This window comes from Ochlerotatus camptorhynchus, unplaced genomic scaffold, assembly GCF_037179485.1.
Source record: "Ochlerotatus camptorhynchus isolate MF236.1 unplaced genomic scaffold, CSIRO-AGI_Acam_v1.1 ptg000314l, whole genome shotgun sequence".
NCBI lineage: Eukaryota > Metazoa > Arthropoda > Insecta > Diptera > Culicidae > Ochlerotatus > Ochlerotatus camptorhynchus.
The window spans coordinates 61,782-74,438 of NW_027040802.1; the positions used below are offsets into that span (position 1 = coordinate 61,782).

General features: G+C 42.5%; 2 protein-coding genes across 2 annotated transcripts; both read left to right on the forward strand.

Annotated features, from left to right (window-relative positions):
* Window positions 1-1,701: 1,701 nt before the first annotated feature.
* On the forward strand, window positions 1,702-4,235 carry CysRS (cysteine--tRNA ligase, cytoplasmic). Its single transcript, XM_065229479.1, has 3 exons — window positions 1,702-2,636; window positions 2,700-3,635; window positions 3,702-4,235. Exons 1-3 carry the CDS (start codon window positions 1,863-1,865, stop codon window positions 4,197-4,199), a joined length of 2,208 nt encoding a protein of 735 aa, XP_065085551.1. The 5' UTR covers window positions 1,702-1,862; the 3' UTR covers window positions 4,200-4,235.
* A 6,185-nt stretch (window positions 4,236-10,420) lies between these two features.
* Window positions 10,421-12,448, forward strand: eIF3m (eukaryotic translation initiation factor 3 subunit m). The gene is made up of 4 exons (XM_065229395.1): window positions 10,421-10,563; window positions 10,727-11,007; window positions 11,076-11,557; window positions 11,617-12,448. Exons 1-4 carry the CDS (start codon window positions 10,519-10,521, stop codon window positions 11,964-11,966), a joined length of 1,158 nt encoding a protein of 385 aa, XP_065085467.1. The 5' UTR covers window positions 10,421-10,518; the 3' UTR covers window positions 11,967-12,448.
* Window positions 12,449-12,657: the final 209 nt, after the last annotated feature.

Here is a 12,657-nt window from a genome sequence, read left to right on the forward strand (position 1 = left end):
TATACATTTTATGAATAATCAGCAATGGAAATTTGCCAAAAGGTATAAGGACATTTCTATTCGTGGAGTTTTTATCTGCTGAACGTTCGGTAGTCTGTTCGGTTCAAAGAGGAATAACCGAGCTGTCGTTAGTTCTTTTTTTACCCACAAAGTGTCAAAGTTACCGAAAATCTCGGTTTACTCAAGAATAACCGTACGCTGTCAAACAAACAGACCCACCTGTTGTAATAACAGAATTTGGTTTTTTTTGGGCAGCGCTCAGTTTTCACTACAAATCCTGCTTTAAATTTTGATTAAGGATGTTTCATAAAAATAAAACTAGTTATGGGATGCGACAGATGCTAATATTTATAATTTTTATTAACTCTTCCAAAATTTCCTTGAATCAAATACTTACAAACAATTTCAATCAAACGTGCATCCTCCTGTTGCAGCTGCAACAGAATTTTTTTCCATTTTCACTGAATTGTTGCACACGTCCAACGAGGACACGCGAGAAAAAATATAGACTCAGCTTAGAGAACCGAGTTAAAATTTCCGTCATGAAGTTGAGCGCATAAGTGGAACATTTGTCGTTTAAGCGTTTGACGTTTAGCACGTTTTAGCAAATATTCTGTTCAGTTTACCGAGTTTCCCAGTTTTCACGTACCGATTTCGTAAATGTCGATACTTTACCGTACTTTTCGGTTCAGCCTTCAGTTCTATCTGTCAAATTTTACCGATATTCGGGTATCGAGTTCGGTATTATTTTCTGAGTGTGTAACTATGAATATAAGCAAATTTACTATGACTCTAAAAAAACTACTATGCTTGCTCAAAATGCATTGTTATTTTGATAGAAATGAAATTGTTTTCTGCAAAAATCTATTGGTGAGGGTATTTAATTTAAACCAGCAATATAGTATTTTTGCCAGTGGATTCTTTATCAGTGTTGCTCGTTTCGCTCGCCCTTATTTTTTCAGAAAAAAAACCCTGGGGGGGGACGTGCTGTCAAATCAGCCTACTGATCATTCTTGTATGAAACCAGGGTTGCTTCCACTCACTTGCTATAAAAAAATTATTTACTGAATTTTGAAATCATTCGATGTTATAATGATATTTTGTACTTGTTACATACAAGAAGCGGATGAAAGGTAAGTGTTTGACACATAAAACCTGTCAATTTCGCTACCAGAGTGTTACAATAAGCGATTTTATGATTCGTGAGCGTTCACTCAGAGTGAGCGCTAGCGAGTCGTAAAATCGCTAATTGTGACTATATGAAAGCGAATTTGACAGCTTGCATGTGTCAAACACTTCCCTTTCAACCTCTTCTTGTACCTAACAAGTACAAAATATGATTATAACATCTAATGATTTCAAAATTCAGAAAATCATGTTTTTATGGCAAGTGAGTGGAAGCAAGCCTGTATGAAACTGGTTCCAAACGTAAACAAACGCTGTATGTTTCTTATGGCGTGTTTACGTTTGGAACCAGTTTCGCGAGGCATGCGAGGTAGGCGACGATTGTTCGTATTTGACAGCCACCTCCCCCCCTTGAAAAAACCTTGATGATTTTAGCATATTATGTTCTAACCTTCTTTACCATCATCGAAATCTTCCGTTCCCAATCTCTGAGCCAGCGCATGCAATCGTGTAATCTGTCAGTGTGTTAACAAAATTTGCGTCAAAAATCCACTCCGATCTGCCAGTGACTAATCGCATGCCGGATTTTCTACTTTACGATCGTAGAAAATCCAAAACAACTTCCTGTTTGTGTCCGATTATTATCAAATAAAATTGTTAAACATCTGCTCAGCAAGGTCCAGTTATAAGTGACAAAGTGTACTGAAGTGTGATACCTAGCAGTAGTGCGAAGAAATATGGCGAAACGTGTACAACCGACGTGGCAAACTCCGGTGCCTTCGAAGGAGCAACCCAAACTTCGGCTGTACAACAGTTTGACCCGGCAGAAGGAACTGTTTGTGCCGAAGGATGGTAGGAATGTGAAGTGGTACAGTTGCGGGCCGACGGTGTACGATGCGTCGCATATGGGCCATGCCCGGTCGTACATTAGCTTTGATATTCTGAGACGGGTGCTGACGGATTACTTCGGGTACAATGTTCTGTATGTGATGAACATTACTGACATCGATGATAAGATTATCAAGCGGGCCAGGCAGAACTACCTGTACGAACAGTATGTGGAAAGGACAACGTCGCTGGAAAAACTGCTGGAGGATAACAAAGAGGTGATGGAGGCGTTCCAAGGGAATCTGAGTAAGACGACCGATCCGGACAAGAAGGCGATGATGGAACGGATGTTGGAGAAGTTGACCGCGGCGGTGGACAATCTGACGATAGCGGTGAAGAGTGGAGAGAAGGAACAGGTGAAGGAAGCTCAGAGCCGGTTTCTGGAAGACTCGAAGGATCCCCTGTCGGACCTGCTGGATAAGAAGGAAGGAGCTTCGGTGAGCGAGAATTCGATCTTTGAAACGTTGCCACGGTACTGGGAAGATGAATTCCATAAGGACATGAATGCCCTCAACGTTCTGTCGCCCGATGTGCTGACAAGGGTGAGCGAATATGTGCCGCAGATTGTCGAGTATATTCAGAAAATTATCGACAACGGGCTGGCTTACGAGGCGAATGGATCGGTGAGTGTGTAAATTTAATGTGGGATGTGGCATTTATTGATGTGGTGTTTCTTCATCTTGTAGGTCTATTTCGATGTTGGCGGATTCGACAAACGCGAAAAGCACTACTATGCTAAGTTGGTTCCGGAAGCTTATGGGGATGCCAAGTCCTTGCAGGAAGGAGAAGGAGATCTTAGCTCGACGGAGGAGCGCCTGTCGGAGAAGCGTTCGCCTAATGATTTCGCCCTTTGGAAGAACAGCAAAGCTGGGGAACCGTGGTGGGATAGCCCATGGGGAAAAGGACGTCCCGGATGGCATATCGAGTGCTCCGCGATGGCTTCCGACATTTGTGGCAACTACTTGGACATTCACACGGGAGGGGTGGATTTGAAATTCCCCCATCACGATAACGAGTTGGCCCAGAGCGAAGCGCATGACGGTAGCTCCGAGTGGGTCAAGTATTTCCTCCACACGGGACATTTGACAATCGCCGGGTGCAAGATGTCCAAATCCCTGAAGAACTTTGTGACTATTCAGCAAGCACTTCAGAAGCACACTGTCACGCAGCTTCGGTTGGCTTTCCTCTTGCATTCCTGGAAGGACACCTTGGACTACTCGGACAATACGATGGAAATGGCCGTTCAGTACGAACGATTCCTGAACGAGTTCTTCCTCAACGTAAAAGATTTAACCCGACACGTTGTTAGCGGAAAACCGCGTGATCAGTTTAACCTTTGGACTGCCGTAGAATCAGATCTTCAGCAGAAGCTGAACAGCATAAAGGAAGCGGTTCATGAAGCTCTATGCGACAACGTCGATACCCGGACGGCTTTGGATGCTATCCGAGATTTGGTGTCCCATAGTAATGTCTACATTCGTGATCACAAAAATCAGCTGAACGCACTGCTTCTGAGAAGAATCGCCAGCTATATTACCGACTTGCTGCACATTTTCGGTGCCATTAGTGGGCCTCGCGGAGGGATCGGTTTCCCGGTGGGAGGAAACTCCGGAAGTGCTGATGTAAGGACTTTTCCTTTAACGCTAGAAAATTGAATAATTGAAACAATCTTCTTTGTCTATTTGCAGCTCGAAGAAACGGTCATGCCCTACCTGGCAGTCCTGTCCGATTTCCGCACGGCCGTCCGCGAACAAGCGCGCACCCTGAAGGCGACCGAAATTCTTCAACTGTGCGATCAAATCCGCGACGATATCCTCCCGAACCTTGGTGTCCGGCTGGAAGATCGCGAAGGCAATGCGTCCGCCCTGAAGCTGGTCGATAGGGAAGTGCTTCTTAAGGAACGGGAAGCCAAACGCTCAGAAGAAGCTCGCAAAGCAGCCGAGAAGGAACGGAAGAAGGCCGAAGCGGCGGCTGCCCAGGCCGCAAAGGATGCCCAGCGGAAGATCAACCCGGTGGATTTGTTCCGCAGCGAGACGGACAAGTATTCCGCCTTCGACGAGCGTGGACTGCCGACGCACGATGCCGATGGGAAGGAGGTCAGCAAGGGACAGCAGAAGAAGCTGCAAAAACTACAGCAACAGCAGGAGAAGCGCTATCAGGAGTATTTGGATTCGCTGAAAGCTTGAGTTGGTGGATTTTGATTTTTTTTTTGTTAATGTGATAAGATGGAACAATGCATTAATAAAGGCCTTTCGGTTTGGTTTGAGCATTACTACACGGCGAATGAAAACGACTCAAATTTGAGTTTAGTTCACTCATAATCGCCAAAAGTGCAGGAACTCAGCGATGAGTTAATTTGCCTCATGTTTTCCCAGGTTTTTCCAGGATTTTCCAGGGAAAAATTCCTGAATTTAAGAAAAGTAAAGATTGCATTCAAAAACGGCGGAAGCGGAACGGCAACGGCAGCGGAAAAGCCCGATCTGAGTAAGCCTACTTGTCGTATTGAAAACTAGTTGGATCCAAGTCGACTTCGGTTAGGCATCTTGATGTCATTAGTGACAACTGTCAAACTTTCCGTTTCCGTTCCGCTTCCGCTTATATTGCGTTTGGGCCTTAAATCTATTGTCGAACTGTAAAATTTACGTCAACGCAACGCAAACGGATCTAATGTGGGTGGCCCTTAAATCCTAAAAAATCTGGCAGTTCGGAGAACACTTTGAGATTTGGGTGAAATTGCTTTTGTAAACAAGCACGTCAATCACCGATTGCTTGCGAATAAATGCTAAAGTTCGCAAGCAAACTATACCAAATGATAGAAGAGTCATTCCCTAGGGGCAGATCACTTGAGGTGCATTTATTATAACAAAAAAATTAAATGCATTTTCTCAGTGCATTTTTGGTTGCGTGTAGTTGTAAGTGACACCTCCCACTAATCCATGCATGTATACATGAAAAGTTTTGTCCTGTTTTGTTGTTCACTTCAGTTCGCTCAAATCCACACTCTTGACTTGAGAAAATTATTGCGCAGAAAAAATCCGTTGAAATTTTCGGTGGCAGCATTAAAAATCTCCACCGGAATCGTGCAGAGCCGCCTCCACCGAAAACGCGAGAAAACTCCGTCGAAGCTCACTGGAACCTCCTTTGGTAGCACCGAAAATCTCCACCAAAATCTCTTGGAACCCTCTTTCGCCGTGAATATCTGAAAACTCCGTCGAAACTCCCCTAGAAAATTCAGATTCTGCCAACGGAGGTTCCCAGAGACTTTCGACGAAGTTTCCACGCATTGTCGGCGAAAGTGGATATGCACGATACCAGTGAAGAGATTGGATGTTGCAGACGGAAGCTCCAGGCATTTTCCCCTCCTTTATCGATAGACGAAGTTCCGCGTGATTTCGGTGATTTTGGATGCTGCCAGCGGGAATTTCTGGAAGTTTCAACGGATTTTTTGTGACTTCTCGGCGAATTCGACAGTGAGCATGCATAAGGGCGAATACGCGATGATCGATTCTCTTAATCGATTTTCTCTTTACGTTGCTACAGCTAAGCGATACAATTTTCTAGAATTTTGTTCAATGCAGAGTAGTTACAGGTTGTATTGCATATCAAAAGCAACAGCAAACGCACCGATAAACGTTAAATCTAGCGAGTTATTAACGAAAGAGAAAATCGACGAAGAGAATCGATCATCGCGTATAGGCCCTTATGCATGCTCACTGTCGAATTAAATTCTGCATGTTTTCGAAGACGATTCTAGTAGCTGCCAACGAAGGTTCTAGGAACTTTGTCTTGTTCTGATAAAGGGTTCATCCACCAGGATTACGTTTGATTTGGTTTGACTAAATAAAATACATTGGGGCTACATTTAGTCTATTGATGTTGACAAATAAATATATTACAATTCGACAGTGAGCATGCATAAGGGCCTATACGCGATGATCGATTCTCTTCGTCGATTTTCTCTTTCGTTAATAACTCGCTAGATTTAACGTTTATCGGTGCGTTTGCTGTTGCTTTTGATATGCAATACAACCTGTAACTACTCTGCATTGAACAAATTCTAGAAAATTGTATCGCTTAGCTGTAGCAATGTAGAGAGAAAATCGATTAAGAGAATCGATCATCGCGTATTCGCTCTTATGCATGCTACTGTCGAATTGCATAAAAAATGCGAAATTTCGATGGCTTTTTCTTGCGATCAAGGCGGACGAGATTCCATACGGTTTCGGTGGCGATTTATGATGCTGCCAGCGGAGGTTCCAGGGAATTTTAACGGAGTTTTCTCACGTTCTCAACGGAAGAGGTTCTGCACATGGTGGAGGTTTTTGATTCTGCCAGCGGAGATTCCAGTTTCGACGGAGTTTTCTCGCATTCATGGTGGTGATTTTCGGTGCTGTCAACGGAAAGGAAATCTGTACGGTATTTTCTCGTGTTTTAGGTGGAGGAGCTTCCGCATGATTTCGGTGGAGATTTCCGATGACGGAGTTGTCTCGCGTTCTCGGTGGAGCAGGTTTTGCGTGATTTTGATGTTGGCAGGGGAAATTCCGGAGGGAGCTTTTGCACGATTCCGTTGGAGAGTTTCTTTGCTGCCAGAGAAGGTTTCAGGGAGATTTTCGTGAGTTCTCTACTCCGAGTTTTCTTTTCCTGTTGTGTTTGTTTATCTTCGCCTCGATGCATGTGTGTATTTATAAGTGTCACCGAAAAAGCGCATACTTTGTTTTGATGTTCACATCCCACTGAATGGTTGATGCAAACGATGGAAATTAAATGTATTTGATTTAAATTAAATGCTTATTCAATAGAGATCTCCAAGCGCAATCTCACGAACACTAAAATTCAACATCCATATATAATAATCAAAAAGAAGAAGAACCAAACAGGTATCGCGATATAACAAATACTTAAAAAGGTAGCGCGCGCTCTCACACACACTTTTGTGCATCTGGAGAACTCTATGGGCATTCTAAGGCTCTGAACCATTTGGCGAATTATTTTAACTTTTGGTTAAAATTTGACAGATGGAAAGTTATCGATTAACCCTGCTATCCGAGTGTGGTTACTTCTGACAGACAAGAAGTTAAATTTTGACAACTGTGGCTCGAAAACCGGTCGATCGACAGCACGGGGATTTTCGAACATAGAAAATAACTTTCGAAATGTCACTTTTAACCACGAGTTAAATTTAACTCGGCAAATGGTTCACAGCCTAAGGCTCTGAACCATTTGGTGGATTATTTTAACTTTTGGTTAAAATTTGACAGATGAAAAGTTATCGATTAAGGCTGTGAACCATTTGCCGAGTTAAATTTAACTCGTGGTTAAAAGTGACATTTCGAAAGTTATTTCTTATGTTCGAAAATCCCCGTGCTGTCGATCGACCGGTTTTCGAGCCACGGTCGTCAAAATTTAACTTCTTGTCTGTCAGAAGTAACCACGCTCGGATAGCAGGGTTAATCGATAACTTTTCATCTGTCAAATTTTAACCAAAAGTTAAAATAATCTACCAAATGGTTCAGAGCCTAACCCTGCTATCCGAGCATGGTTATTTCTGACAGACAAGAAGTTAAATTTTGACAACCGTGGCTCGAAAACCGGTCGATCGACAGCACGGGGATTTTCGAACATAGAAAATAACTTTCGAAATGTCACTTTTAACCACGAGTTAAATTTAACTCGGCAAATGGTTCACAGCCTAAAAGTGAAACTCCCCTTAGGTAATTCCTCTATCTGCGAATTTGACACAAGAGCATGGATTGCAAAAATTGTGATAGATGCTCTAGGTGCAGCCAACAACACAAAACGTCAGAGTGTACGTTAACTGCATTGAAATGTATTAGCATTTAGCTCGGAATGTTTGCTCTATAAAAGACTTTTTGATCAGAAGAAAAGCAGCTTGCGTTTCAATAAATAGCAGCCAAGTTCCAGGAATGTGAATCAATTCGATTTTTTATACTTAAATATTGCGGGGTTGTCAACAAACTACGTAGCATTACGTCAGATTGTTGAGGAAAAACGTCCTCTTTTAGTTTTATTATCTAAAAATCCTATCGTAGAAACTGGAGCTTTTGATCAGTATAGTATTCCGGGATATATTGTTGCTACTTGTTTATCACATTTCACATTCTAGACACACTGGCGGTGTTGCTATTTATGTCAAAGAATCAGTTCAATTCAACCTTCGTACCAACGAAGTTATTGATGGCAACTGGTTCTTGGGCATTACAGTTGTACGTGGCATGAAGATGGGTAATTATGGTGTTTTGTATCATTCTCCCAGTTCTAGTGACCAGCGTTTTGTTGAAGTTTTAGAGAACTGGCTCGAGACATTCCTTTATTCTAGTAAATTAAATATATTGGCTGGTGATTTTAATATTAATTGGCGTGATAACCATAATTCTAATCATTTGAAGCCTTTAGCTGAGTTTTTTTTTTTAATTTAAAGCAAACGGTAAATGAGTATACGCGTATTTCCAGGCACAGTAGAACTTTAATTGACCACGTTTATTCCAATTTTGATTCCATTTGTTCAGTTACGGATATACTGATTTGAAAATAACCGATCATGAGACTTTAGTGATTCTAGTCTTAGAGTTACCTCTATGGTATTAGCTGCTATTCTTTTCACGAGCAGCTGCATGCGTGAAAAAAGTAAACGTAAACGACAAAGATGCGAGCCACAAAATTCGGTTTCACTTGATCATCTGTTTACAATTCAAAGAAAAGTGAAATATTTGCGTATTGTGTTTTTCACGCTGGTGAAAAATGTAGTATTTTGTATGAGATTTCGAGCATTTTACGAGCGCTGATGGCCACCACAATCCGATTGAGTTTCTGATATACCTACACACTTAATCTTATATTTTTATCTCGGTTAAATTGATTGCTGAACTTAATCGGTAAAACGCGATTTTTGCTGATTTATCGTTAGAAAACATGTTTTTACTGAATATCGGTATATACAATTAACGATTTTTGGTTATACGAAAGTATTTACTGAAATTCGGTAATGGTTTACCATGAATTTCGTTAAAATCTTGCTTCACCGACTTCGGTAATAAAAAGTAACGAACCTCGGCAATTGAAAATAAGAGCAAGTATCTGTCAGTTATGCACATTTATTGTCAGCCATTTTGGCAGAGAGCAAGTCGTCTGTTGTGTTGCTTTAAGATTGCGCGTGTAAAATGGAGTAAATATTGCGGCAAATCGATGATGAAGGTGGTGCTGCGTCAACTATTCTGTAAGTAATAAATCTTTATTTGTTTTCAGATTTACAGATTTATACAGATAGGAGATGGCTTATGCTGCCTTTTCTTCAAACAACTAGTCCCGGGGCACGCTGATGGGTGAGTGGAAGAGTGAGAAAGAATGTGTCATTGTGAGAATAACTTGAATAAAGACTTGTTTACGGAATTTTCACTAATTTTGTATTATTATTATTGCTATTCTGAATAATCCAATTAATTTGAGTTGAAATTTCAACGATAGTCGGCAAAAGCTAAATATGTCCATGCACGGTTTGCCGAAGGATTGGTAAAAGATTTATTCTTGTTTTGAGGTATTTCGGTAAAATAAAAGCTGAACGCTCGGCATACAAGCATAGAGGTAACTCTAAGACTAGAAGGTCCCGAAATAACGTACTCAACTTTTTGGCTCAGCTCTGGTACTATCTTCGGTCCCAAGCTAGTCGAATCACCCCTCGAAACATAGGAAAATTCAATAACCCCTCATTTTATCTGTCAAACTTTCATAGCGAATCATAACAAACATTGAGTAGTACTAGAATTTTGACTAGAATGGGGTACGTTAATCGATTTGCTTGGGACTAATAGGCTAGTCAAGTAGTGAACCAATTTAGAATCGTTAGTTTCGTATTGATTGTTGATACAAGTACCGATGTTTTCGGTAAAATTTGACAGTTGAATAAAACTGATAATTACCAAGCGTTCGGTATTCTATACTTTTACCGAATTTTTTAACGAAATTTCGGCTGTTGGTTTCTCGGCAATTTATTTTACCAGCCTCGGTGAAATAAACTAAGTGTGTATAGGGAACATTCGACTTGATGTTTGGGTTATGTCGATTGACATATAAACGATCTAATTCGACCATTTACAGGTCAAACGACACAAGCCAAACTTCAAATCATATGTTCCCTACCAGAAACTCAACCAGATTGTGGCGGCCATGAGTGCTCGTAAAATGCTGGATAAGCAAAACATCGATTTATGTATTTTTGTGTTTTACGTCCTTTTGACACGTTATGTTGGAGTTTCTGATGGCGTCAACATTATCAAATTTTGTTCTATGTTCTCTTTTGTTCTGCTGTACCGACATCATTCCGCTTTGACAGTTTCAGATGAGTATATGATTGTGTGCGTGTCATCGGTGCGCTCGGCTGGCTGCTTTCATGAAACGTCAAAATCGCTCTTTTCCAGCTAGTTGCTTTCATTTTTCGCGACGTGTTGCGGTTCTCGGTGTCAGCGAATTTCCCGAATAACCAGCTGCAAAATGCAAGGTCCAGCCGTATTTATCGACGCCGAGATCGAGGATCAGGTGGGTAACGTGAATTGTATGGCGGCTTGACCGCCGGGGTCGGCTCTGTGGGTGAAATTTTGTTTACAAGTTTCCGAGATCTGCGAGCTGCGGGCCCTGTAGAAAGTTTGAGGTTATCGGCTGTCTTCTTATTCCTGTTTATTAATGGTTTTTGTTTTCCTAGGCGCAAGAACTGCGGAAGTTCTTCAAATCCCTGGGTGCGGAGATAAGCGAGGAGAAATCCTCGAAAGGCATCGAAGATGACCTGCACAAGATTATCGGCGTGTGCGATGTGTGCTTCAAGGATGGCCAGCACACGGTCGAGGAGATCGATGCCGTGCTGAACAGTGTCGTCTCGATTGTCGTTTCGATTCCGCTGGAACGTGGGGAGAATCTAATTTTGGCCTTCTGCGAGAAGATGACCAAGGCCCCGGATACCAACCTGGCTCGGGTTTGCCTGCAGTCGTAAGTTTTGCTTCAAATTATGTGATGAGTTTTTAGATTTCAAAATGCTATTGTGTATCGTTTGTAAGGTTGTGGCGCCTGTTCAGTAATCTGGAACCGACCTCACCGCTTCGGTACCACGTCTACTATCACCTGGTTCAAGTGGCAAAGCGGGCCGATCAGGTTAAGGAGGTGTTCTCCGGTGTGGATCAACTCAAGGCACAATTTACCCAGTGTCCACCATCGAACGAGCAAATGCAAAAGCTCTACCGGTTATTGCATGACGTTCTGAAGGACACCAACAGTGAGCTGGCTTCCAAGGTGATGATCGAACTGCTGGGAACGTACACGGCGGAGAATGCTTCCTACGCCCGTGAAGATGCCATGAAGTGTATCGTGACGGCGCTGGCCGATCCGAACACTTTCCTGTTGGATCCCCTGCTATCGTTGAAGCCGGTCCGGTTCCTTGAGGGCGAACTAATCCACGATCTGCTGTCGGTGTTCGTTTCGGAGAAGCTTCCTAGCTATCTGCAGTTCTACAAGAACCACAAGGAGTTTGTCAATTCTCAGGGTGAGTTAAATATTAGGTTATTGTTTAAGATGATGAGTCTCAACTAATTGATTCCTCAGGACTTAACCACGAACAAAACATCAAAAAGATGCGCCTTCTTTCGTTCATGCAACTGGCGGAAAGCAATCCGGAGATGACCTTCCAACAGCTCCAGGATGAACTGCAGATCGGTGAAAACGAGGTGGAACCGTTTATCATTGAGGTGCTCAAGACGAAACTGGTCCGCGCCCGTATGGACCAGAAGGCTCGCAAGGTGCACATCTCGAGCACCATGCACCGGACCTTCGGTCGGCCCCAGTGGCAACAGTTGCGTGATTTGCTGCACGCGTGGAAAGCCAACCTGACTCTGGTTCAGGAAAACATGAAATCGGTCACCGAAGCGCAAGCCGAATTGACGCATAAGCAGTAAGTGAATGTGGTTTGAAGTCGACTGTTTAGAGAGAAAAAAAAAAGAAAGTAAGAAAAGAGACAGTGAAATAGACTACTTATTGATATAAATTGGAACAACACAGTGAATTGTTGTGAAGTGACTCCCTCCCGCCCAGCCTAATCTCTGCCAATCTGGTGGATTTAAAAGTGTAATTTTTCCTGGTATTTGCCAGGGCGGGAGCTTCCGGGTGTGTGCGAGTGACAAAACAAAACAAACTAAGAAGAGAGAACTAAGAGTAAGCAAGTTCGAGGGAGGGACACTGACATCTGCCGGGGCCTCTGGGCCTTGGGTTGGATAGATAGTGATCCTGAGCCTGGCGACGACGGGGTGGGGTGGGGCGTTTCGTTCAATACATTAATCAGCATCGTATAGCGTAGTAGATGGGGGATAAATAACCGATAAGCTTGTATTGATTACAATTTTCATTAAGTAATATATACAATTTTAAAGTATGAACGAAACCGATATAGAATTCACCGAGGTGGTTGCTGTCTTGCTTAGAATGGGAAAGAATGCCCGACTAACTTGCTGCTGGAATCGATACGATCGATGGAAGAGTGGACGTTTCGTCGTCTTGTAGATTCAGGTAAGATTGAATGTGCATAATGTACGTTTACCCTAGTTTAGCATTGAGTTTTGGACACTTCCAAAGTGGACGTTCAATAAATTC

Coding starts and splice junctions, on each gene's coding strand:
- CysRS (XM_065229479.1), top strand. CDS start 1,863: ATGGCGAAACGTGTACAACCGACGTGGCAAACTCCGGTGCCTTCGAAG. Junction 2,637..2,699: donor CTTACGAGGCGAATGGATCG/GTGAGTGTGTAA, acceptor TTCATCTTGTAG/GTCTATTTCGATGTTGGCGG. Junction 3,636..3,701: donor GAAACTCCGGAAGTGCTGAT/GTAAGGACTTTT, acceptor GTCTATTTGCAG/CTCGAAGAAACGGTCATGCC.
- eIF3m (XM_065229395.1), top strand. CDS start 10,519: ATGCAAGGTCCAGCCGTATTTATCGACGCCGAGATCGAGGATCAG. Junction 10,564..10,726: donor ACGCCGAGATCGAGGATCAG/GTGGGTAACGTG, acceptor TTGTTTTCCTAG/GCGCAAGAACTGCGGAAGTT. Junction 11,558..11,616: donor GGAGTTTGTCAATTCTCAGG/GTGAGTTAAATA, acceptor TTGATTCCTCAG/GACTTAACCACGAACAAAAC.